Source organism: Hyla sarda, chromosome 1 (assembly GCF_029499605.1).
Source record: "Hyla sarda isolate aHylSar1 chromosome 1, aHylSar1.hap1, whole genome shotgun sequence".
Classification (NCBI taxonomy): Eukaryota; Metazoa; Chordata; class Amphibia; order Anura; family Hylidae; genus Hyla; species Hyla sarda.
This window is the reverse complement of record NC_079189.1, coordinates 152217412-152245340: the sequence shown is the minus strand read 5'-3', so window position 1 is coordinate 152245340 and position 27929 is coordinate 152217412. Positions and strand designations below refer to the sequence as shown.

Below are 27929 nucleotides of genomic sequence, written 5' to 3'. Positions count from 1 at the left end.
AGATCACCATTCTCCTTATGGCTTCCACATAGATGTTCTTCCTCATAGGTTCATGTTTCATTGTTCCTGTCAGCACAGCTTTCTAGTAAATTACTCTAGTGGATCGTGACTTGTGATCCTTGACCAAATGCTATTAGCTGGAGTAAATCTCAAACACTTCCTGACAGCTAATATATACTCTAGCACAGGCGAGGGCAGGGGAAGAGCATTGCAGTCATGTATGAAGAAGGCATTGCTGTAGACAAAAAGGTAATCAGTAATTAACAGGTAAAATTACATTTGCATTCACATCTCTTCCTCTCCAATTAAATATATAAGAAACAGAAAAATTTCCTACTTTGACTTCCAATATTGATCCAATGACATACATCTATATTGAGTATAATTAGGCTTCCTTTACATATGTCTGGCATCCGGGGACCTTTCCCTTCTGTACTGTAGAAAAAGCACCAGAGGGAAACTGTTTGTAGAAATAATCCCATTCATTTTATTGGGACAGTTAATATTCATTTGGCATCTCCAGTTGGACGCCAGATGGTGGAATACACTGCATGGGCGCCGGAGAGGGAAACGCATCTTGCTGTGCAAATGTGAACCCAGCCTAACTATGTGTTTGCTCCTTTATTAAAGGGGTACTCCACTGGAAAACATTTCCTTTTAAATCAACTGGTGCCAGAAAGTTAAACAGAATTGTAAATTACTAAATTACTTACTAATCTTAATCCTTCCAGTACTTATCAGCTGCTGTATACTACAGAGGAGGTTCTTTTCTTTTTGAATTTCCTTTCTGTCTTACCACAGTGCTCTCTGCTGACACCTCTGTCCATGTCAGGAATTGTCCAGAACAGGATAGGTTTGCTATGGGGATTTGCTCCTACTCTGGACAGTTCCTAAAATGGACAGAGGTATCAGCAGAGAGCACTGGGGTCAGACAGAAAGGAAATTCAAAAGAAAAGAACTTCCTCTGTAGTATACAGCAGCTGATAAGTACTGGAAGGATTAAGATTTTTTTTAATAGAAGTCATTTACAAATCTGTTTAACTTTCTGGCACCACTGGATTAAAAAAAAAAATGTTTTCCAGCGGAGTACCCCTTTAACCCCTTAACGACGCAGGACGTAAATGTACGTCCTGGTGAGATGGTACTTAACGCACCTATGCATAACCGCAAGCATCGTCATGCGCGGCAGGTCCCGGCTGCTGATAGCAGCCAGGGACCCGCCCGTAATGGCGGACATCACCTTGCTCCGGCCGTCTCCCGGGGTCTTCTGCTCTGGTCTACGATCGAGCAGACCAGAACAGAACATGACCGATAACACTGATCAGTGCTATACATAGCACTGAACAGTATTAGCAATCGAATGATTGCTATAAATAGCCCCTATGGGGACTATTAAAGTGTAAAAATAAAAGTAAAAAAAGGAAAAAATAAAAGTAAAAAAAACTTGAAAAACCCCCTCCCCCAATAAAAACGTAAATTGTCCCATTTTCACTATTTCAACCCCAAAAAGTGTAAAAAAAAATATTTTATATACATATTTGGTATTGCCGCGTGCGTAAATATCCCAACTATTAAAATAAAATGTTAATGATACCATACGGTGAACGGTGTGAACGTAAAAAAAAAAGTCAAAAATTGCTGCTTTTTTATAACATTTTATTACAAAAAAAATTATTAAAAAAGTATTAAAAGTTTTATATAAGCAAATATGGTATCATTAAAAAGTACAGATCACGGCACAAAAAATGAGCCCTCATATCGCCGCTTATATGGAAAAATGAAAAAGTTATAGGTCTTCAAATTAGGGGGAATTTAAACGTACTAATTTGGTTAAACAGTTTGCGATTTTTTTTAAACGCAACAGTAATAGAAAAGTACATTATCATGGGTATCATTTTAATCGTATTGACCCAAAGAATAAAGAACACATGTCATTTTTACCATAAATTATACGGCGTGAAAACGAAACCTTCCAAAATTTGCTAAATTGCGGTTTTCTTTTTAATTTCCCCACACAAATAGTATTTTTTGGTTGCGCCATTTTTTGGTAAAGTGAGGGATGGCATTACAACGGACAACTGGTCGCGCAAAAAACAAGCCCTCATACTAGTCTGTGGATGAAAATATAAAAGAGTTATGATTTTTTGAAGGTGAGGAGGAAAAAATGAAAACATAAAAATAAAATTGTCTGCGACCTTAAGGCCCAAATGGGCTTCGTGGTTACCGTATATACTCGAGTATAAGCCGACCCGAGTATAAGCCGAGACCCCTAATTTCAACCCAAAATCCCAGGAAAAGTTATTGACTCGAGTATAAGCCTAGGGTGGGAAATAACTCATCCCCCCCTGTCATCATCCAGACCCGTCATTAACATCCTCATCATCATCCCCTTGTCATCATCCCACACATCCCCCCTTCATCATCCCCTTATCATCCCACACATCCCCCTTCATCATCCCCTTGTCATCATCCCACACATCCCCCCTATCATCCCCTTATCATCCCGCACATCCCCCCTTCATCATCCCCTTATCATCCCACACATCCCCCCTTCATCATCCCCTTATCATCCCGCACATCCCCCCTTCATCATCCCCTTATCATCCCACACATCCCCCCTTCATCATCCCCTTGTAATCATCCCCCCCCCTTCATCATCCCCACCCCCCTTCATCATCCCCACACCCCCCCTTCATCATCCTCTTCTCATCATTCACCCTCAGTGGTCTTCAACCTGCGGACCTCCAGAGGTTTCAAAACTACAACTCCCAGCAAGCCCGGGCAGCCATCGGCTGTCCGGGCTTGCTGGGAGTTGTAGTTTTGAAACCTCCGGAGGTCCGCAGGTTGAAGACCACTGCGGCCTTCAACATCATCCAGCCCCCTCTCACCCCCTTTAGTTCTGAGTACTCACCTCCGCTCGGCGCTGGTCCGGTCCTGCAGGGCTGTCCGGTGAGGAGGTGGTCCGGTGAGGAGGTGGTCCGGGCTGCTATCTTCACCGGGGGCGCCTCTTCTCCGCGCTTCCGGCCCGGAATAGATGCGTTGCCTTGACAATGACGCAAATGACGCACCTCTGCGTCGTTGTCACGGCAACGTGACTATTCTGAGGCCGGGCCCGAAGCGCTTAGAAGAGGCCTCCCCGGTGAAGATAGCAGCCCGGAACCACTATCCCACCGGACCACCTCCTCACCGGACAGTCCTGCAGCACCGGACCAGCGCCGAGCGGAGGTGAGTACTCAGAACTAAAGGGGGTGAGAGGGGGCTGGATGATGTTGAAGGCCGCAGTGGTCTTCAACCTGCGGACCTCCGGAGGTTTCAAAACTACAACTCCCAGCAAGCCCGGACAGCCGATGGCTGCCCGGGCTTGCTGGGAGTTGTAGTTTTGAAACCTCTGGAGGTCCGCAGGTTGAAGACCACTGCGGGTGGGGGAGTTCACTCGAGTATAAGCCGAGGGGGGTGTTTTCAGCACGAAAAATCGTGCTGAAAAACTCGGCTTATACTCGAGTATATACGGTAAGTGTATGTCCACATGGAAATGCTATACAATTTCTGAAGTGGAAAATCCACTGCATTTCCACATTAAAACTGCAGTGATAAATTGTGCTGATTATGGTGTGGTTTTGCTGCTGTGGATTTGAAGTATATCCATAAAATGAACTAACTTGTAACTGATTTAAAGCATTACTGTTATTTGTCAAAAGTTAAGAGTGGTTGGGGTCTCAATTATGGGCAGGTGAAGCTTGTGGTAGGAGAGGTGGAGCTTCACTCCCTGGCTCACGGTAAATGCTGGTTCTGCCGACAACTGTCTCTTCCAATCCCCATCTACACATAGGGGGAGAGTTATCAAAACCTGTAAGAGGAAAAGTTGCTGTGTTGCAACTCAATCAGATTGCTTCTTTAATTTTTAAAAAGGCCTCTGAAAAATGAAAGACGCTATAGACAACTCAGCAACTTTTCCTCTGGACAGGTTTTTTATAAATCTCCCCCATAAACCCTTGGATTGGGTGTTTATGTGTGTGAATAGGGGAGAGGTAGAGTAATGTGCCTGATCATTCTCTCCTCCATCATCATCAACTGGTGGGATTGGTCGCTACATGTGTAATATTTATGGGGGCCTTTTTTATTAAATCACACAGAAACAAGACAAGACATTACAACTACTGTTCAGGGGTGGACTTACAACACTCGGGGCCCCCAGACCAAAAAAAGGCAAGGGCCCCTGCTAAGCTCTGCAGCTCGTCAATCTTCTGCCACGCCCCTATTCCACCCAAATCCCACACACAATAAACTAAAATTTATATATGTAAGAAACACATTAACGTAGGTAAATTTCCATGACCAATAATACTGGCATACAAGGAGTAAATATATACCACTACACAATAACTGGATAATACCGCCATATTGTACTGAATATAACCACTATACACCAGTATACTACACAGGATCTGTATACTATATAAGTGATTATACACAGGACCATATGGCAGTAGATATCAGCTATACACAGGATGTGTATACTATATAAGTGATTACAGTTACATTTTGGGACTCACGCCTCCTCTTTCCCATAGGTATATGCAGAGTTAAAACAATAAAAAATAAATTATGCTCAGCTGATGTCCCACGCAGCGATCTCCTCAGCAGCAGGGCCCGTGTCTTCTCCACAGTCACGCCGGCACACGGCTCTGCCTCCAAAACTCACTACACGCATAGGGCTGCCGCCGGAAAGCTGCGTATACGCCAGGTGGGAACGCACCCTAAGTATGTATTAGGCGAGGGCTACACTGTGACTTTTTGTAGTGCTACAGATGTTCATTACTGAGTGACATCTGCAGTCCAGAATAAACTGTCTATGACACAATGAGGGAGATTTTCCAAAACCTGTGGAGAGGAGGAATGGTGCAGTTGCCCATTGCAACCAATTAGATGACTTCTTTCAATAAAAAAAAATGAAAAAAGCTATTTGGTTGCTATGGACAACTGCCCCTCTCTTCATCTACACAGGTTTTGATAAACATCCCCCAATGTATTGATATGCCCTGCAGTTGTAGCTCAATATTGCAAATACATTAGTAGGGCTACAAAAGGTAGCAGTGTAGCCCAGACCTGTATACATAAATGATCTTGGGTTTATTTGTGCTGTGGGATCCAGATGTTGACGTCATGCTACTCATGCAAAATGTAATCATATTGCTAAAGTGTTTAACATAAGTTCTAACATACTGTTCTTGTGCCATTTAAGTGCTCTAAAATGTGGTTGATGTGGGAGAAAACTGTGCAAATTTCCATTCCTAAAATGGTTCTCTAGATCCTACTTTTTTTTTTTTTTTACATAGGGGGATTTTTTTTATTTTCACCATCATTTAGATGTGATCTTCTGTTTAGATACCATTGTTTCTAGTGTACACACCTGTGTTTGCCAATTACCATATCCAAGGGCAATCTACCATCTGACAGCAGCTATGTAGTTGGTATTAATAAAGCTATAAAACAACATATGTATGTATGTTCCAGCATAACTTCCAAATGGCTGAAGATATTTAAAAGAAACTTGGTGCATGTTTGTCTACTGAAAAATATACTACAGATAAATCCGTCCTAACCCACCCCCTCAAGTGATGGTGGGGTTTTTGTCTTAACTCCTTAACCCCTTAAGGACTCAGGGTTTTTCCGTTTTTGCACTTTCGTTTTTTCCTCCTTACTTTTAAAAATCATAACCCTTTCAATTTTCCACCTAAAAATCCATATTATGGCTTATTTTTTGCGTCGCCAATTCTACTTTGCAGTGACATTAGTCATTTTACCGAAAAATGCACGGCGAAACGAAAAAAAAATCATTGTGCGACAAAATCGAAAAAAAAACGCCATTTTGTAACTTTTGGGGGCTTCCGTTTCTACGCAGTGCATATTTCGGTAAAAATTACACCTTATCATTATTCTGTAGGTCCATACGGTTAAAATGATACCCTACTTATATAGGTTTGATTTTGTCGCACTTCTGGAAAAAATCATAACTACATGCAGGAAAATTTATACGTTTAAAAATGCCATCTTCTGACCCCTATAACTTTTTTATTTTTCCACGTACGGGGCGGTATGAGGACTCATTTTTTGCGCCGTGATCTGAAGTTTTTATTGGTATGATTTTTGTTTTGATCTGACATTTTAATCACTTTTTATTCATTTTTTAATGTTATAAAAAGTTAACAAAATACGCTTTTTTGGACTTTGGAATTTTTTTGCGCGTACGCCATTGACCGTACGGCTTAATTAATTATATATTTTTATAGTTCGGACATTTACGCACGCGGCGATACCACATATGTTTATTTTTATTTTTTTTTACACTGTTTTATTTTTTTTATGGGAAAAGGGGGGTGATTCAAACTTTTATTAGGGAAGGGGTTAAATGACCTTTATTAACACTTTTTTTTTACTTTTTTTTTGCAGTGTTATAGGTCCCATAGGGACCTATAACACTGCACACACTGATCTCTCATCCTGATCGCAGGCGTGTATTAACACGCCTGTGATCAGCATTATCGGCGGTTGACTGCTCCTGCCTGGATCTCAGGCACGGAGCAGTCATTCGTCGATCGGACACCGAGGAGGCAGGTAAGAGCCCTCCCGGTGTCCGATCAGCTGTTCGGGATGCCGCGATTTCACCGCGGCGGTCCCGAACAGCCCGACTGAGCAGCCGGGATACTTTCAGTTTCACTTTAGAAGCGGCGGTCAGCTTTGACCGCCGCTTCTAAAGGGTTAATACCGCACATCGCCGCGATCGGCGATGTGTGGTATTAGCCGCGGGTCCCGGCCGTTGATTAGCGCCGGGACCCACGCGATATGATGCGGGATCGCGGCGCGATCCCGCTTCATATTGCGGGAGCCGGCGCAGGACGTAAATATACGTCCTGCGTCGTTAAGGGGTTAAGGACCCAGCCATTTTACACCTTAGGACCCAGCCATTTTTTGCACATCTGACCACTGTCACTTTAAACCTTAATAACTCTGGAATGCTTTTAGTTATCATTCTGATTCCGAGAGCGTTTTTTCGTGACATATTCTATTTTAACATAGTGGTAACATTTTTTGGTAACTTGCATCCTTTCTTGGTGAAAAATCCCAAAATTTGATGACAAATTAGAAAATTTAGCATTTTTCTAACTTTGAAGCTCTCTGCTTGTAAGGAAAATGGATATTCCAAATAATGTTTTTTTTATTCACATATACAATATGTCTACTTTATGTTTACATCATAAAGTTGACATGTTTTTACTTTTGGAAGACACCAGAGGGCTTCAAAGTTCAGCAGCAATTTTCCAATTTTTCTAAAAATTTCCAAACTCACTATTTTTCAGGGACCAGTTCAGGTTTGAAGTGGATTTGAAGGGTCTTCATCTTATAAATACCCCACAAATGGCCTCATTATAAAAACTGCACCCCCCAAAGTATTCAAAATGACATTCAGTCAGTGTTTTAACCCTTTAGGTGTTTCACAGGAATAGCAGCAAAATGAAGGAGAAAATTCACAATCTTCATTTTTTACACTCGCTTGTTCTTGTAGACCCAATATTTTAATTTTTACAAGGGGTAAAAGGAGAAATTTTATACTTATATTTGTAGCCCAATTTCTCTCGAGTAAACACATACCTCATATGTCTATGTAAAGTGTTCGGCGGGCGCAGTAGAGGGCTCAGAAGGGAAGGAGCGACAAGGGGATTTTGGAGAGTACGTTTTTCTGAAATGGTTTTTGGGGGGCATGTTGCATTTAGGAAGCCCCTATGGTGCCAGAACAGCAAAAAAAAACACATGCCATACCATTTTGGAAACTAGACCCCTTGAGGAACGTAACAAGGAATTAAGTGAGCCTTAATACCCCACAGGTGTTTCACGACTTTTGCATATGTAAAAAAAATAAAAAATAAATTCACTAAAATGTGTGTTTCCCCCCAAATTTCAAATTTTTGCAAGGGTTAATAGCAGAAAATACCCCCCAAAATTTGTAACCCCATCTCTTCTGAGTATGGAGGTACCCCATAAGTTGACCTGAAGTGCACTACGGGCGAACTACAATGCTCAGAAGAGAAGGAGTCATATTTGGCTTTTTGAGAGCAAATTTTGCTCGGGGGCATGTCGCATTTAGGAAGCCCCTATGGTGCCAGGACAGAAAAAAAAAAAAAAAACACATGGCCTGCTATTTTGGAAACTAGACCCCTTGAGGAACGTAACAAGGAATAAAGTGAGCCTTAATACCCCACAGGGGTTTCACGACTTTTGCATACGTAAAAAAATATTTTTTTTTCACTAAAATGTGTTTTTTTCCCCCCCAAATTTCACATTTTTGCAAGGGTTAATAGCAGAAAATACCCCCAAAATTTGTAACCCCATCTCTTCTGAGTATGGAGGTACCCCATAAGTTGATCTGAAGTGCACTACAGGCGAACTACAATGCTCAGAAGAGAAGGAGTCATATTTGGCTTTTTGAGGGCAAATTTTGCTCGGGGGGCATGTTGCATTTAGGAAGCCCCTATGGTGCCAGGACAACAAAAAAAAACACATGGCATACCATTTTGGAAACTAGACCCCTTGAGGAACGTAACAAGGGGTACAGTGAGCATTTACCCCCCACTGGTGTCTGTCAGATCTTTGGAACAGTGAGCTGTCCAAAAATTTTTATTTGCACAGCCCACTGTTCCAAAGATCTGTCAGACACCAGTGGGGTGTAAATTCTCACTTCACCCCTCATTACATTCCATGAGGGGTGTTGTTTTCGAAATGGGGTCACATGTGGGGTTTTGTTTTTTCTGAGTTTGTCAAAACCGCTGTTAACAATCAGCCACCCCTGTGCAAATCACCTCAAATGTACATGGTGCACTCTGGGCCTTGTTGTGCGCCCCCAGAGCACTTTGCACCCACATATGGGGTATCTCCGTAGTCGGGAGAAATTGCATTACACATTTTGGTGGGCTTTTTTCCCTTTTACCTCTTGTCAAAATGAAAAGTATAGGGCAACACCAGCATGTTAGTGTAAAAAATTTATTTTTTTACACTAACATGCTGGTGTAGACCCCAACTTCACCTTTTCATAAGGGGTGAAAAGAGAAAAAGGCCCCCAAAATTTGTTAGGCAATTTCTCCCAAGTACGGCAATACTCCATATGTGGCCCTAAACTGTTTCCTTGAAATACGACAGGGCTCCAAAGTGAGAGCGCCATGTGCATTTGAGGCCTGAATTAGGGATTTGCATAGGGGTGGACATAGGGGTATTCTACGCCAGTGATTCCCAAACAGGGTGCCTCCAGCTGTTGCAAAACTCCCAGCATGCCTGGACAGTCAACGGCTGTCCGGCAATACTGGGAGTTGTTGTTTTGCAACAGCTGGAGGCTCCATTTTGGAAACAGTGCGGTACCAGACGTTTTTCATTATTATTGGGGAGGGGGGCTGTGTAGGGGTATGTGTATATGTCGTGTTTTTTACTTTTTATTTTATTTTGTGTTAGTGTAGTGTAGTGTAATGTTTTTAGGGTACAGTCACACGGGCGGGGGATTACAGCGAGTTTCCCGCTGCGAGTTTGAGCTGCCGCGCAAAATTTGCTGCATCGCAAACTTGCAGCCTGATACTCACTGTAAGCCCCCTGCCCATGTGAATGTACCCTGTACAGCTGGATGCATTTCAGCAGGCATCCGCTTCCGATCTCTGCCCGGCGCGCGGCAGGGACCGGAAAACGCCAGGACGTATGGGGACGTCCTGGGTCCTTAAGGGGTTAAGTCCCATGTAGGTCTATGAGATTTACAGTACATCTCCTGATCACGTTACTCTTGAGTAGGGATCGACCGATTATTGGTTTGGCTGATATTATCGGCCGATATTCACTATTTTGGACATTATCGGTATCGGCAATTACCTTGCCGATATGCCGATAATGAGGGAGGCAGACGCGAAGATGTAGTTTTTTAAAAAGATAATCTCTGGTTATCGGCATATCTGCCATCTCTGGTTATCGGCATATCGGCAAGGTAATACTTCTGGCTTTACACTATTTGTGGACGGATTTCAGCTCCTACCCACTACCCCACAGCTCTGCACCTCCTCCATGAATCGGCACGTGTACCCAGCTAGTTTGGGCTATATGCGCATAAATTTAGCGCTCCAGGTGAACACAAAAATATCTTTCCTAACACATTTTTCTGTCCAAAAGGTAATGCACTAGGCGCCCTGTGTGGTTGCTTTTCTTTTTTTCCCTGTCACCGTCAGTGCGCACAATGACCGTTCAGGAAGCCGCCAGAGCCAGAAGTAGCGCGGACCCCGGGAACATGTTATTATAAAACCGGGGATGGGGGAGACAACGGGGCAGCGTGCAGTTCATTGATCTGCAGCGGCTTCTGCGGGGGGGGGGAGTGTTAGCCGATAACTTATCGGCCTGAAAGGTCACTGATTCGATCTCTACTCTTGAGCTGCAGAGATTGCTAGGGACTTTTAACCCCTTAGCGACAATGGATGTACATTTACGTCCATTGCCAGCTCCTGCTATATGAAACGCGCTCAGGAGCTGGGACACGCTTCATACTTGGTGAGTCACAGTTGCTATCAGCAACCAAGATCCGCAGCTAATGCTGGACATCGCCAATCGGGCTGATGTCCGGCATTTAGACGCCGCGATCAAAGTGGATTGCGGCGTCTAAACTGGAGAAAACAAATCCTGACTGGCTCAATCGGCTATGAAATCGTGGCATCCCGATCAGCTGAGAGGACAGCGGAAAGTCCCTTACCTGGCTCCCAGCCATTCGATTATAAAATAAACATAAACTAATGTGGCGTTGCCGCGTGTAAAAATGTCCAAACTTTTAAAATATGACAACGTTATTGCTTTTGACATAATAGCTGTTGCTACATCTACAGAGTGACTCAAAAGTCTCCATATGTATAGACTACTGCAACTCATGAATTTTGTGTTCCTGGATTGTGTTTATAAGGTAATGGTAAGCGCTAATAGGGATTTACAGAAAAGTGATATGAAGCAGTGTTACTTGTGCATACCTGAACTTGAGACAGTGATGAACTTGTCAAATTGGAGAGCTTGTCAGTGAAGCAGGTATAAGCAGAGAAGTTGCAGTAAAAAGATGATGAACTGAGAGATCTGTGTAGTTAGAAACATAGAATGTGTCAGCAGATAAGAACCATTTGGCCCATCTAGTCTTCCCAATAATCTGAATCCAATCAATAGTCCCTGGCCCTATCTTATTTGAAGGATAGCCTTATGCTTATCCCATGCATGTGTAAACTCCTTCATTGTATTTACAGCTACCACTTTTCCATGCATCCACTACTCTCTCAGTAAAGTAATACTTCCTGATATTACTGTATAAACCTTTGCCCCTCTAATTTAAAACTATGTCCTCTTGTGGTAGTTATTCTTCTTTTAAATATGCTCTCCTCCTTTATCGTGTTGATTCCCTGTATGTATTTTAAAGTGTCTATCATATCCCCTAGTTGGACAAAGTGAAATAATTATTAAATCTTGTATAGTAGTGGGGGTACACTTTCCTCAAGCCTGGGCTTGGATAAACCAATAGTGTTCGGTATGTGATGTAAAATAGTGTAAAATGTCCAGTATATTAAAACAATTGATTTAAACAACAAATTCAAACAATAGTGCTCTCTGTGGTGTCCTTTGTAGGGCCCTTTCATCAGACAAACCACAATAGAAATTTTTATATGCATAGTCAAAATATATATGAAAATGTTCATATAATAAAATCGATGAATAAAATATATTAGACGGTAAATTCAACTCGTATGATAACAGTACCCCAATTAGCAAAATATAAGTAGCGCTATATACGTGCAGACCGAGGTTGTGCTGTAATTGGCAGACTGTGCCTCTTACCAGTACTGCCGTGGAGTGTGATTGCCAGACTCGGATTTCCACCAGGGAAATGTTCGCTGGCCAGCGAAATGCGTACTCTTGTATAATCCTTGCAGTCCAGTTGGTGGTGGTGAGGATCATCAGGCTTGCCAATGTTAGGGTAAAAGCAGGTGTCTGGTATAGGCTAGACGCATTTCGAGATACTCCTCTATCTCTTTTTCAATAGCAAGTCTCCCTCTATCTCTTTTTCAATAGCAAGTATCTAAAATAAAAGAAGTAAAGGAAGAAGGGGGGGAGGGAAAAGGAGAGTGAAAATTGTGGGTTGGAATGAGTAGACTGAGCTGAAGAAGTGGTTTTAATAACTGCAAAGAACTTTAATTATCTTTCATGCACATGGCTATTTTTACTGGCTATTTTTCTTTTTCTTTTATCTTTACTAGTGTTCTGCGCGAATATTTGAATAGCGACGTTTAATCACCAATATCGGCACTTTGCTATTTCCCAAATATTTAGAATATAGCGAAATATATTCCTTATGACGAATATTTTTATTTTTTTCACAGTACACATCAAAAAAATGTTTCACAGTACACATCAAAATTATGTGAACTGTGTAAATAAAAAGTGATCATCCCTCCCTTCTTTTAGCTTGTGGGCCAATGAGAAGGATGCAAATACAGTTGTCAGAGGTTAGCAACATCCCTAGTAACCAATAGGAAAGTAGTTGAAAGCTATAATCGCAAATGTGCATTTTGCTAATTTCATTACGAATTTCGCATGGAAAAAATTGAACAAATACGTGAAATTTGTGAATATAGGACGAATATCGAATATCGCGAATTTGAATATGGCCTATGCCGCTCATCACTAATCTTTACACTACATCTTTTTGTTTTGTATCTTTATCAATACACTTTATGTACTATAGAAAGGAGTTTATTTATAAATAAAATTAGTTCTTTATAGCTTTGTTGTTGATCAATGAACGAACATCTAGGGCTAACCAAAACTGACATTAACATGTTGCGGAATCTGTCAAAGAGCTTTAAAAGTATGATGACTCAATTTTCCTAATGTGAATGCACATACTTATTGCCTTTATGATTGTGACACTGAATTTACTACATCAGAACAAAGTACTGGATCCCCCTAAAATAAAAGCTATTTAACTGTTTAACCACCCAATTTAAAGGAGTACTGTGGTGCCATAAAACTTATCCCCTATTTCCTATCTTGGGGGAGATCCGACCGCTGGGATCCCCCGTGATCTCTATGCATCACAGTACTCCTTTAAAGCGCAACTGTCATACTTTTTTAACCCCCCAGACTACTACAATGTTGATGCTGATAACTATAAAGTGAATGTAGCCATACCTTTATTGCCGCTTTTCCTTCTTTTATAAGTTATAAAAATAATTTTATCCAGCAGTCAGGCACAGTCAGATAGGTGTGGCTTGGGGTTCGCAAAGCCCCACCGCAACACCTATCCTCTCTATCAGTGCTGAGACCGCTGTGTGGTAAGACACAGCGGTCCACAGGGCATACGCCCCTCCCTGCTGGCTCTGACGTGTGCGAGCCGCACATAGCTGTAAAGTTATGTGTAGTGAAAGTCATAATACAGCTATATTATAGCATGTAATACTGTGGAAAGTAAACATTCCAAAAAGTGTTCCAATTGATTATGCATTTTTGCGCCAAAAAAAACAGGAAAATGTACCACACTGGACAAGTGTGTGTGGCCTTCCTCCCTTTTGTTGTTAGAAACTCTTCTCATGTATTGTCTACATAATTTGGTGTACATTTGGGAACACTTGCCCAAACGCCCTGTTGAGTGGATACCCTATGACAGATCTTTTCAATGTGACAGCTCTGGAGATGCACAATTCATTTTGACAAATTCGGCAATTTGCTCCAAACTATAAATTAAAACAAAAGGACTTTTTTATTTTTAAATTTGTTAAATGGGCACTGTCAGATTCAAAAACATTTCATATGTTGTACATCTTCGCAAAAAATTAAATGGGCGCTGTCATTAAAAGTTATTTTTAATACGTTGTAGATATTATATTATAAAACAACTTTGTAATATATTTCATTAAAAATTTACATTTATATGTTTAATTTCACTGTAAATTTTTGGCCACTAGGTGTCTCCCTTTCAGGTCCCGCCGCATTCTCTGTCTCCTCGCTTTGGGGTTTTGGTCTCCCTTCAAGGAGCGTGCTCTCAATTCACCCTATGCAAGCAAAAAGTGCAATTGTTCACACACATGTGCACGAGGATGCAGTCCATTGCAAGCCTTTCTCCAACAGGAGAGAGCCCCCCCCCCCCCCCCCCCAACAAACCAAACCCTTCACCTTTGGGCTAAAAGGCTCCTGCAAGGCTCCAGGTACAATGTCTCCTCTCGCTGAAGCTACTCAGAAGGGACTGAAAAAGTGCTCCTGGCAAACAACTAGGCATTAACAAAGTTGCCACTGAGGAACCAGTAAAACCCTGTGATACAGGAATGCCTGGGGTATGGCAGGGAGGTGAGGGACCTAATGGCCACACACTGGCAGGAGGGACAACTCGAAGGGCTACCGCACCCAGGTCAAATCCTAGTGTACATAAAAAGAACATTAACGTGAGCACAGTGACAAAATATAAAGAATAAATAAGTGGATGTGCCAGTGTGCAGTGCTGGCGCGGTCTGAAAGCATGTGCTGGTCAGCGCTCCCGGCAAGAACTGTCAGACCACGCCAGCGCTGCACACACACAGGATCCCCACCAGCCAGCACCTTCTCATTCTACTAGTCTTGGGAAGTGCATTGTATATTTGGACCTGAGGAAGGCACTCCTTGTGTGCCGAAACGCGTCGTCCGTATTTTCAAAGATAAAATATTTATTGTCCTGTGCTGGCTTGAGTCTATCCAATTTGTGACAACCCCCTGAGCAGTGCCTCCAAGACCATTCTTCTTTTTCCTTGTTACTTGCATTCTTCTGCTGGCCCCCATATGGGAGTCCAGATCCGGTCGGAGTGCAGCAGCCATCCTTATACCTACCCCTACCTTATATCTACCTACCGTCTGTGAGCCACGACCCATAGGAGCCATGGGACATTTCACCAAATTAGGTGAGTACATCACTTAGGTGTGGTGGAGGGTCACAACATGCGGATGTACATTACAAGGAAGCGACCCCTGTTTTTTTTTTTTATCTCTCCCAAGATCGTCATTAGCGGATGAAGAGACCCAGCACTCAGGGAGGAAGATGAGTCATGCAGAGTGAGAACATGCCCCCTTCAAAGCACAGAATGACAATGCAAGTGAGAAAAAGAGAGAAGGTATTTATGAGAAATATAGGTGCTAGACACATAAAAATTATTTGTACATGATCAGGATTAGGTACTGAATAACATATAACTTTTTTTTGTGGGATATGACAGGTACGCTTGAATAATATTTCAGAATTTATTGGGCATTATTTCAACAGAAGACTTTAATGATACATTATTTAGACGTGTTGTAAGAGTCACACTACTTGAAGGTTTGGAACCGCAACCCACATCAAAAACAACTTGAACTCCACTGAAAATAAGTTAAAAGTTCATTATTGTTAAAAAAAAAAAAAATAAATCACAAACTTAAATCAACTACGTCTGCCAAGCGGTATATAAGTATTACAGCAGATGTCTGCTTAGATAATTCCCATCCTTTGGATTAAGTTCTGATAGATTTAGTAGAGGATGTTTTCCTAGAAGGTTTTCTGTTATTTTGGGGTGTACATACATAAAATCTATAAAAATTCATATCTACTTATGGTGAAAACAGTTATGCAGGTCCTGATCTATTTTGTTTACATACTAATCAGTTATTCCAAGTATTTTACTTCCAGAAATCCAGGAGAAACACTACAGGAGAAATACTACAGTTTTGTAAATCTGGCTTGTTTAAGTTATATATCGGGATGTGGTATTTAACAGCTGCCTTTGTGGCAACCCAGCAGAATAAAAGAAGAATATGTTTTGAGATGTGAGAATCCCATAAGATGACACAATTCAACACCTATTAATTCAAACAATTTCCTGATTTTTTTTTTGTGATACTGAGTTTTTTGTAATGCAACTATAATAAAAGTCAGAGTTTTTCCTAGTAAGAGAGAATGTTAGAGCAGTAGTAGACCCTACATTTTCAGTTCACATTACTTCTGTGTATTTCCTGCCATATATGAGAGGATATCCCATCAGAATTAAGTAGTTAACCTCTACTATAACCTCTTCTATAACCATGTAAATGTGTCCAAAGGTTATGGTGGAATGCCCTGCATATCTGACAATCAGGGATATCCAGAAACAGAATCATGTACTCCATTTGGTGACTTTACCCACAGGATGTGAATTACACTCAAAAGACAGTGAAAGCTCCAAAAATAGAACACACGTGTACAATACAACTTGTGGAGTTCCCTCTAAGAAAAAACTATTATCTGGGTCTTAGTTCTTAGGTATAAACTGAGATGTTATAACTATTTCATGAACCAATTGGCATAAATATTCTTCACCTGCTGGCAAAACATATTTACATGGAAGATAGTTACAAGTGGTAAAACCTGTATTATATATTAATTCTAATATTACTCAATTTAAATCATTTTCTCAGTGAGACACAGATAACGTGTACGTAAATCTTAGCTTATTCTTACAAACCAAAATAAGTGCATACTTGATGGACTTTCCAAGCATAATCTGCCAAAAGAAAAGGCAATTCTATTCTTTATTTGCAGATGCCGGAATTGGGGTTTCCACAGTAGAAACATCTGCCACGGATATTCCACCGTAAGAACAGTGCAGCTCTGCTGCAGCGGAATGTCCGTGAAGAATATACCATTAACATACCCTAAGTCTGCCTGCTGTCCTTTCATTTACCATCAGTATCTGTCTTAAAATGGATCCAGCACTGCATCATTATTTAAATCTAAAATAGAAAATTTTACATGGTGGATTTAAAGGGGTACTCTGGTGGAAAACATTTTTTTTTTAAATCAACTGGTGCCAGAAAGTTATACAGATTTGTAAATTAATTCTATAAAAAAATATTTATCCTTCCAGTACTTTTTAGCAGCTGTATGCTACAGAGGAAATTCTTTTCTTTTTGAATTTCTTTTTTGTCTTGTCCACAGTGCTCTCTGCTGACACCTGATGCCCGTATCAGGAACTGTCCAGAGCTGGAGAAAATCCTCATAACAAACCTATGCTACTCTGGACAGTTCCTGACACGGACAGAGGTGTCAGCAGAGAGCACTCTGGACAAGACAAAAAAGAAATTCAAAAAGCAACAAATTTCCTCTGTAGCATACAGCTGCTGTCACGGAGCTGGATGTGGATCCTCTAACCTGTGTCACTGATGACACGGACCGTATCGGGGAGCAGAGTCTAAGGTGCCACTGGTCTTCACCAGAGCCTGCTGCAAGGCAGGATGAGCTTGCTGCGGCAGGTGACACCCAGGTCGCTACCCCCGACACGGCTCGACCACACAGGTAGCTGGGCATGGCGAGGTACCAGAGGATAAAGCAGTAGCGTAGTCAAACGTAGCAGAAGGTCAAGGCAGGCGGCAAAGGTGCGGATTCGAATAACGTAGCGGAAGGTCTGGATACACGGGTAAGGCAACAGGCAAAGTGGAACGCTTAATCTCAGGCTAGGGGCACTGAAGATCCGGCAGGGAAGTGTGGGAGGTGCAGGGATTTATAATGTGGTGTCAGGTGCAAACACTAATTATGGGCGAGCTGGCCCTTTATCCATGGTCGGATCTTGCTGTCACGGAGCTGGATGTGGATCCTCTAACCTGTGTGGCTGATGACACGGATCGTATCAGGGAGCAGAGTCTAAGGTGCCGCTGGTCTTCACCAGAGTCCGCCGCAAGGCAGGATGGGCTTGCTGCGGCAGGCGACACCCAGGTCACTACCCCCAACATGGCTCAACCACACAGGTAGCTGGGCAAGGTGAGGTACCAGAGGATAAAGCAGTAGAATAGTCAAATGTAGCAGAAGGTCAAGGCAGGCGGCAATGGTGCAGAGTCAAATAACGTAGCGAAAGGTCTGGATACACGGGTAAGGCAACAGGCAAAATGGAATGTTTAATCTCAGGCTAGGGGCACTGAAGATCCGGCAGGGAAGTGTGGGAGGTGTAGGGACTTATAATGTGATGTCAGGTGCAAACACTAATTTTGGGCGCACTGGCCCTTTAAATTTCAGAGCTCCGGTGCGCCCGCTCTAGGACACGGGGATGCGCGTGCCAGAGCTGAGACACAGAGGCAACGGAAAAAGGTGAGTGACGGGCTGGGATTCGCATACGGACGCGTCCCGCAATGCAAATTCCAGTCTCGCCGGCAGACGGGGACCTCGGGACACTGCGCTCACGGCCAGAGCTTGCGGCCGGAGTGCAAAGCATGACAGCTGCTAATAAGTACTGGAAGGATAAAGATTTTTTCATAGAAGTAATTTACAAATCTGTTTAACTTTCTGGCACCAGTTCGTTTAAAAAAATAATAAAAATAAAAAAGCTTTCCACCGGAGTACCCCTCTAATGCAGATTTTGACAAGGACTCTGCATCAAAATCTACATGGAATCCATGTAAAAAAAAATCAATATGCCAACCTTTGAATGCATTTTATATTGCTTTGTTCCTGTTATGGTAGATACAATAAGTTTAAAAAAAAATGTTGAGAGATAAGGGCTGAAGACAGACCTATCAGGCTATTCTTTTATGGAACTTCACTGTGATTGAAACATCAGTCAGTACTTTATGTAAAAACCATGAGGCTGTAGAAGAAAAACTTGGCAACATTTTTATTAAAGACCTATTTAGAAAATATGTATTGCGCCATAATAAGAGCAAAAAGAAAGAATAAAAGGTGTCCATAACTTTTAACATGATGATAATAAATAATAATTTTATTCAGGCTAGGTTTCCACTTGTTTTTTTTTTCTGGCAGTTTTTGGAAAACTGCCACTGCAGTTTTTGAGCCTAATTCAGAAGTCGATCCATAAGGGAGGAGAAGTGTAAGTCCTTCCTTTATATGTCCTATTCCTTTTGAATACACTTCTGGCTTTGGCTCAAAAACTGCAGTGGCAGATCTCCAAAAACTGTCAGGAAAAAAAACCAAGTGGAAACCTAGCCTTACTGTATATAGCGCCAACAGATTCCGCAGCGCTAGAGATTTATCTTCACAGTAAACATAAATCTCTACAAAGAGATATATATTCATTACAATTTTCAAACACAAGATTATTGAAAAAACAAATGTTTTAGGGAATATCTTATTTATGTATGTTTTGTTGATGATGGGGGAGTTATTTAAAACTGCTTGCCCCCAAAATCCAGTGCAATTGACACCAAAAAATGTAAATACATGATGAGTACCACATTTTCATTATGTTTTAGACCCTAAGCTGTCACTTTTGAGCCCTGCTCTATGCTTAAATGCAACAAAACTGCACCAATTTTTGATACAGAGTTTAAATGTAAAAGTAAGCTAACTAATAAAAGTTGCAAACTTAGGCTAGTCTAAAGACACTCTAAAGATGTGTCAGATTTTCAAACAGCCTGAGGCATTGATATAAAGCGGGAGGAATCTAGAATGCCAAATTTAAGTTTACGCTGTCTATGATTGAGACCTTATAATCTTGATTATCTCCCCCAATATGTTTGTTCTGGTTTTTAAATGATCTAGGTATTGATTTTCAAAAACTTTCCTAGGCTGGCAAATTTGGAGACACAGATTTCCTTTCTGTATTTTCTGCATACACAGTACAGCAGGGTGAGATAACCTCTTAAAGGAAAACTGTCACCAGTAACACTCACACTAACCTGCAGTACTGGCTGGTAGTGCTGGTGACACTGATTAAAATGATGCCTACCTCGAACAGATTTGTGGCTCCATTATCCCCCTTTTTCCAATTATGTTAATTAGCAGCTTAGGTGTGGGCAGGGTTAAGGTGTTCGTTCAGCGCTCGGCCTAACTTAAAAATATTGATATCCTCCCTTTGCCTCCCCACTCTGTTTCATGCCCTAGTGTGCATTTGCGCTTCAAAGCCACAGCAATCTGAGACCAGTCCTGTCCAGTCTCCTTCTGGCCACCAAATCCTCACATATGGATTCCACTGTGTTAAAGATGCGTTGTTCTCTGATCATTTAATTTCCGTTGTGGGGGGACAGGGTATGTGTGGATATATTGAGTCCTTAATGTAGCCCCGCAGAAAGAAGTCCTAGGTTGATAGATGTGGCAATCTCAAAGGGCAGTGCAACATTTCAGCAGAGCTGATCTAATGTTCTAGTAAAGTTTTATTCAGAACATAAAAAAATTTAAAATTAAAAAATGTTTCAAAATATAAATAAACCCCTACCACAATAAAAATGGTACAGTGCACTGAGACGCAGAATCCAATGGAGAGCAAAGGGCTTCTGCTGCAAATGGATTTTGCTCTGTATTAATTCCATAGTGTGCATGGGCCCATATTAGGTTTTAAAAGGGGAGCAGGAAAAGTGAAAATGCAAAAAATCAAGGTTGGCTGCGTCATCAAGGGGTTAAAATCTGAAGGTTCCACATAAGTGTGGGAAATTATTATTTTACTGAAATAGTAAAGAGAACAAGGCTCACACTGTGTGAAATGTTGTGGCGTATTTTATTTGACACATTTATTTTATGGGCCTAAAATATGTGCGTAAAATTAAATATGCTACTAAATTTTACACTGTGTGAACATAGCCTTCTATGAGAATGTAAACAAAATGATATAAGGGCAGATGGAGATTATATAGACTAGATGGGGACTAGATTTGATGGATCAGTGTTGTTTTGTTTTTTTAAACACCTCCCACAATATAAATTAAAGGGGTATTCCAGGCAAAATCTGAAGTTTTCTGTCTAACTGCTCAATGATGATGTCACATCCCGGGAGCTGTGCATGATGGGAGAATATCCCATAGGAACTGCACAGCTCCCGTGACGTGAGTCATCACAGAGCAGTTAGACAGAAAACAACAACTCAACTTCAGAAGCTAATAACTATTGGAAGGATTTTTTAATAGAAGTAATTTACAAATCTGTTTAACTTTCCGGAGCCAGTTGATATATAAAAAGTTTTGGCCTGGAATACCCCTTTAAAATCACCCCCCTTTTCCCATTTTGCAGGCGAAAAAAATAATAATAATTATCATATTTGGTATCTCTGTCTACCCCAAAATGGTAAAGATCATGCTGATATCCATCATTTATTCATTTGTTGCATTTTAATGTAAAAATAACAGGTGCAGAGGGTACGGGGGTCTAATCACCTCCTCAGCGCAATTACAGGGGGTGGTCTTCAGTTAATATGGCCAGCGGAGCACCAGTTGAATACAAGTAAAATAAAAAAAAATTTATAAAAAAGTAACCAAGAAAAAAAAACTATACATGATAAATATATATATATATATATATATATATATATATATATATATATATACTGTATATAAATTTAAATATATTGCTATGTGTAGAAGTTGAGTTGTTGTTTTCTGTCTGGCAACAGTGCTCTCTGCTGACATCTCTGCTTGTCTCGGGAACTGCACAGAGTAGAAGAGGTTTGCTATGGGGATTTGCTTCTAAACTGGGCGGTTCCCAAGACATATGTTCATTATCTTGAAAATTGAAGTTGTATAGGCCTATGGACACTACGAAAATTAAGCAAGAGATTTCCTCACTGAATTCTGTTAGTGGATTTGCGCCATCAGGAATCTGGGTTAAAGGGGTTATCCAGGAAAAAACTTTTTTTTATATATATATATCAACTGGCTCCAGAAAGTTAAATAGATTTGTAAATTGCTTCTATTAAAAAATCTTAATCCTTTCAGTACTTATGAGCTGCTGAAGTTGAGCTGTTCTTTTCTGTCTAAGTGCTCTCTGATGACACGTGTCTCGGGAACCGCCCAGTTTAGAAGCAAATCCCCATAGCAAACCTCTTCTACTCTGTGCAGTTCCCAAGACAAGCAGAGATGTCAGCAGAGAGCACTGTTGCCAGACAGAAAACAACAACTCAACTTCAGCAGCTGATAATCATTGAAAGGATTAAGATTTTTTTAATAGAAGTAATTTACAAATCTGTTTAACTTTCTGGAGCCAGTTGATATATAAAAAAAAGTTCTTTCCTGGAATACCCCTTTAATTTTGTATGAAATTTGCAACCAGCAGCAGAATCCCACTGGGATCAATAGGATTCTACTACAGTGGTCCCTCAACATACGATGGTAATTCGTTCCAAATGGACCATCGTTTGTTGAAACCATCGCCACGTCCCCCGGGGTGTCGCGGCCATGCCAGACCATCTTCGCTGCACGGGATAGTTGTCCCTTATCGCCGTCATCACATCGCTGCGCACGCCACTCCTATTGGATGACGGGACGGCGTGCGTTGCGACGTGATGACGACGATGGAGAGCGACGGCGATGCAGGGGATCCCGAAGCGGACGCTCTGGAGCCCCGGGGAGAGGTAAGTGACCATCACCGAAGCACATGGGTTGCCGGATAACTGTTTATGCGATGGCCCCGACATACAAAAGCTGAAATGATCGTATGTCGGGGTCATCGTAGGTCGGGGGGGTCACTGTATTTTATTTTATGCAGCACTTGTGGCCCCTACAATGAACCTGTATAATAAAACACGCCACAACAGTTCACACAATGTGAGCCTCACTAAGGGTATGTTCACATTGAGGAATGTGAACGGAATCTCCGCAATCGGAGATTCCATCTGGCGGCCGGCACCATTTATGGCAATGCAGGGCTCGTGGACTTCCACGCAAAGAATGAACATGTTCTTTCTTTGCATGGATTAATTTCAGCAGCGGAATTCCTTAGTGCGAATGGGTCTTGCTTAGGGGATTTCGCTCTGTATTAATTCCATAGTGTGCATGGGCCCTTATTGGTTTTAGAAGGTGAGTAGGAAAAATGCAAATTGGCTGCGTCATCAAAGGGTTAAAATCTGTAGGTTCACAAAAATGTGAGAGATTATTATTTACTGAAAGAGTAGTAGATGCTTGGAACAAAGTTCCAGCAGATATGGTTGGTAAACCTACAGTAAGGGTAGGTTCACACGCGTGGATTTTCACAGCGTATTTAGCTGCGGATCCGCTGGTGAAGGCCCCACTCTATGCTGGCTTTACATGTGCCTGCTGGTAGCGGCAATACGCCGCTACGAGCAGACACACTGCAGCGATGTGCGCGGCGTACTCGCACATCGCGGCCGCTCTCCCTGCTCTGAGCTAGGCAGAGAGCTCCCGCGATGTGCGAGTATACAGCGAGCTCCCGCGATGTGCGAGTATACAGCGACTCGCACATCGCAGTGTGCCTGCTGGTAGCGGCGTATTGCCACTATGAGCAGGCACATGTAAAGCCAGCATAGAGCGGGGCCTTCACCAGCGGATCTGCAGCGTAAAATCCGCTGAAAATCTGCGCGTGTGAACGTACCCTAAGGGTCTGTTTACATCAGTGTGAATAGGTCTTCCACAAGACCCGTTCACACTAAGGAATTCCACTGCTGAAATTGATCCATGCAAAGAAAGAACATTTATTCATTCTTTGCGCGGAAGTCCGAGAGCCCTGCATTGCCATCATTGGTGCCGGCCACCAGATGGAATCTCCGATCGCGGAGATTCTGTTCACTTTCCTCAGTGTGAACATACTCTTAGTGAGACTCACACTGCGTGAATTGTTGTGGCGTATTTTATTATACAGGTTCATTGTAGGGGCCACAAGTGCGTGCATAAAATAAATGTCACTAAATCTTACACTGTGTGGACATAGCCAAATATAGGAATATAAGGGAAATTATACAAGGGCAGAGCGGCATAGGCCATATTCGAATTCGCAATATTTCGCAAATATATGGACGAATATTCGTCATATATTCTCGAAATTCACATATTCGCTTTTTTGCCGCATATTTATGCGCATATGCAAAAATATGTGCGCATGTTCGGGAATATTGAGCCCTCCCTCCTTTAATGGTATAGGGAACTAATGGGCTAGTGCAGTGGTCTCCAACCTGCGGACCTCCAGATGTGGCAAAACTACAACTCCCAGCATGCCCGGACAGCCGTTGGCTGTCCGAGCATGCTGGAGTTGTAGTTTTGCAACATCTGGAGGTCCGCAGGTTGGAGACCACTGCACTAGCCCATTAGTTCCAACTGTAGTGGAACACTTTTATATATGCCTGTGCCAGGGCCCCAAAAATAAACAAAATAAACTCATACATACCTTCCTACGAGCCCCGTTGGTCCGGCACAGGCCTCACGGTCCGGCAGTGCTGACGTCATTCCATTTCCTGGGGACGGGGACGCCGCAGAGCCTTCGGCGTATCACTGGCCGTAGCGATGTCCCGCCCCGGCCTGTGATAGGCTGAGCCGACTGTCATGTAAGAAGCCGGCCAAAGCTCCTTACATGATAGTGGACTCAGCCTATCACTGACCAGGGCGGGACATCGCTACGGCCGGTGATACGCCGACGGCTCTGCGGCGTCCCCAGGAAGTGGAATGACGTCAGCACTGCCGGACTGTGAGGCCTGTGCCGGACCAACGGGGGCTCGTAGGAAGGTATGTATGAGTTTATTTTTGAGGCCCGGGCATATATAAGTGTTCCACTACAGTTGTCCTTTAAAGAAGGGAGGGCTCAATATTCGCGAATATGTGCATATGCGAAGAGCAGAGAGGGATGCAGTGATCACTGTGATGTGTACTGTGAACAAAAAAAAAAAAATTTTAAAAAGCGAATATTCGTAATTGCGAATATATAGTGCTAAATATCCGATATTTGCGATTAAAATTCGAATTGCGAATATTCGCGAGCAACACTAGGGCTTTAGTCTTTTTACTATTCTGTTTCCAGTTTGGGGGTCCCCAGCCCCAGACATCAAATGGGGTCCTCCTCAGATTCCCAAGGACTTGACAGATTTGTCTTCTTGAACATTTGTTTTTCTTTTTCTTATTCCTAGTTGAACAAACAACTTGAGGTAAACGTGTGATGACACAATGTAATGGAGCCAAACCTAGAAACCACTGCAGGTAAAGCTGAGGCGACTCTCCATAACCCGCCTGTGTGTGCGGCTCCTGAGGGGAGAAGGCGGGACAGGACACTGGGAGGGATAGCGGGACGACGATGACAACGAGGGGCGGAGGGAAAAGGAGGAGGGGAAAAGAAAAAGGGAAAGAGGAGAAGGAGGAGGGAGAAAGAAACACAGATTCACAGTTGGGAAAGAAAAAAATAAAATGTGTTTCTTCCATAATTTATCACGCGTGATATCTGAAGAAGACGGGACATAGCACGGCTCCCCCCGCCAGACGCCAGTGCACCGCTCCTTTTCTACTCTAGTGCGGGGGGACAGACCCGTCCACTGTTATCCAAGGGGTGGGGGGGAAACTTGTGGCCGAAGGAAGAAGAAGACAAGGCGGAAGAGACCGACCGCCCGCCCAGCGACTCCTGCCGGGGAAAGGGGCGCTGGAGAGGAGGGAGGGAGCCGTCCACTACTCAGTCCCCGGATTCTGCTCCCGTTGCCAGTAATAATAGGAGCGGGGGCTAAAAGTTTTCCTGAAGTTTCCTTGTGTACAGTAGTGAGCGAGGAAGAAGGAGGCTGCGAGAGTCCCGAGCCCTGTGCGCCCGTCTGGAGGGGACACTGAGGAGACCCATGATGATGAGCTCGGGCGGCGGAGGAGCGGGCGGCGGCGGAGAGGTGGTGTGCTCGGGCTGGCTCCGTAAATCACCGCCGGAGAAAAAGTTAAAGCGCTTCGTAAGTATGGAGTCCTGTGTACGGCCGGAGGGTGGAGAGGAGGGAGTGGGCCCGGCTGGAGCCAGGCATGGGAGAGCAGAATGGTGGGAATCCTATTCCAGCACGGTGCCAAGACTATGGGGGCACTACAACCCCCAGCAGCTGTGAGGGTTTATTGTCTTATACAAGTTGTGCTGACATAGACGGGTACATTCCTCCAAAGCGCTATAAATCTATTACATTGCAATGATCGCGTTTGTCAGTGTGTGAACAGGGTTGTAACCTCCAGCAGTGCTGTGTTTACCTGATCCTTCACCACCTGTCAGATATCACTACATGATTCCAGCATGGATCAAGTCCTACAAGCTTCTCCTAGCATGATGGTATATGTTGGCGCTATAAGATGATGTGATGCTTATGACTGTAGTGTTGGCTGTTGGTGCTGTGGTTGTTTATCTTTCTTATGTTATGTTGGTTTATTAAATAAAAATAAGACACAGGCTGAAAATAAACAATAAACATCACTCGGCTCCAATCGCACTAAGGAAGCACCCCAACACCATTTTACTATACGTTCCTGGTTTATTTTGGCATCTTGCCAAAAAAGTCATGCCCATGTATACCACCACATACTGACAGTGACCCCGTTGTATACCACCACATACTGACAGTGACCCCGTTGTATACCACCACATACTGACAGTGACCCCGTTGTATACCACCACATACTGACAGTGACCCCGTTGTATACCACCACATACTGACAGTGACCCCGTTGTATACCACCACATACTGACAGTGACCCCGTTGTATACCACCACATACTGACAGTGACCCCGTTGTATACCACCACATACTGACAGTGACCCCGTTGTATACCACCACATACTGACAGTGACCCCGTTGTATACCACCACATACTGACATTGACCCCGTTGTATACCACCACATACTGACAGTGACCCCGTTGTATACCACCACATACTGACAGTGACCCCGTTGTATACCACCACATACTGACAGTGACCCCGTTGTATACCACCACATACTGACAGTGACCCCGTTGTATACCACCACATACTGACAGTGACCCCGTTGTATACCACCACATACTGACAGTGACCCCTGGCTCCAACTATTGATATACATTTACTTTGCGGGACTAAAGAGCACGGTTTGCTAAATAAATGTATGCATGTGGGAAGTGACCTGAATGTCCTAACTAGCTGACTAAATTTAGGACTTTAAAGTGTACCCGTCATGAACAAAAACCTTTTATATAACCTAGAAAATACCATTGTATATTTGTAATATACATTGGTTAAAAATATATATATATTTTTGTCTCTGCAACTATTGCCTGTGTTTCTCTAGGAGTCCAAATACAGGAAGTGTGGGAGGACAAGCGGGGCCCTGTGCAGTGGGGACAAGCGGGGCCCTGTGCAGTGGGGACAAGCGGGGCCCTGTGCAGTGGGGACAAGCGGGGCCCTGTGCAGTGGGGACAAGCGGGGCCCTGTGCAGTGGGGACAAGCGGGGCCCTGTGCAGTGGGGACAAGCGGGGCCCTGTGCAGTGGGGACAAGCGGGGCCCTGTGCAGTGAGGACAAGCGGGGCCCTGTGCAGTGAGGACAAGCGGGGCCCTGTGCAGTGAGCCCTGCTTGTCCTGTCCTCACTTACTGTATTTGGACTCCTCACAGGCAATAGCTGCAAGGACAGGACTCAGGACCCATAAATACACTTTTTTTTTAACTAATGTATATTACAAATATACATATAATTGTATTCTCTTCATTATATAAAAAAGTTTTTGTTGACGACAGGTACACTTTAATTCAATGGGACCGCTGCCTGCAAACAGTGGTATATGGCAGCATCCCTTTTTGACAAGTATAGTGAATTTGTACCCCCCCCCTTATATTTGTTCTGTCATGGTTGTTATGCTTGTTCTTTTTAAGTGTCTTCAGCTGTCGAAAAGCTATACCCCTAAGCATTCCTAGATAGCCTTTTAGCTGTTCAGGCATGCTGGGAGTTGTAGTTTCACAACAGCTGGAGGCACCTTGGGTGGGAAACACTGCTGTACATTGCGGGTATTCAAACTGTGGCTCTCCCTCGACTCCGAAACTATAACTCCAGCCAACATCTGTCTAGGCATGCTGGGAGTTATAGTTACATTTCAAAACAAATAAAATGATTAAAACCTTTTTTGATACTTTCCAATGGATTTATTTTTTATATCATGCAGAATCTGTAAGATTTGTGTTTCCCTATTTTCATCCATTTCATAAAGAAAACGA

General features: G+C 42.9%; 1 protein-coding gene and 1 long non-coding RNA gene across 5 annotated transcripts in view; one reads left to right on the top strand and one right to left on the bottom strand.

Annotated features, from left to right (window-relative positions):
* Positions 1 to 25057, bottom strand: LOC130359970 (uncharacterized). Its single transcript, XR_008890510.1, has 4 exons — positions 24921 to 25057; positions 11887 to 12127; positions 11037 to 11136; positions 1 to 235 (listed from the first exon to the last, which is right to left on the bottom strand). It is a non-coding gene; the product is annotated as an uncharacterized LOC130359970 (long non-coding RNA).
* The window catches only part of GAB1 (GRB2 associated binding protein 1), a 139615-nt gene continuing 136553 nt past the window's right edge, over positions 24868 to 27929 (top strand). For 3 of the 4 annotated variants that reach the window (XM_056562890.1, XM_056562889.1, XM_056562886.1), the window contains exon 1: positions 25526 to 25658. In XM_056562890.1, the coding sequence (XP_056418865.1) occupies positions 25557 to 25658 (102 nt within the window). In that variant the 5' untranslated portion in view covers positions 25526 to 25556. Of the gene's footprint in view, positions 24885 to 25525; positions 25659 to 27929 lie in introns of those variants that run through there. The other variant, XM_056562893.1, reaches the window with a different exon arrangement.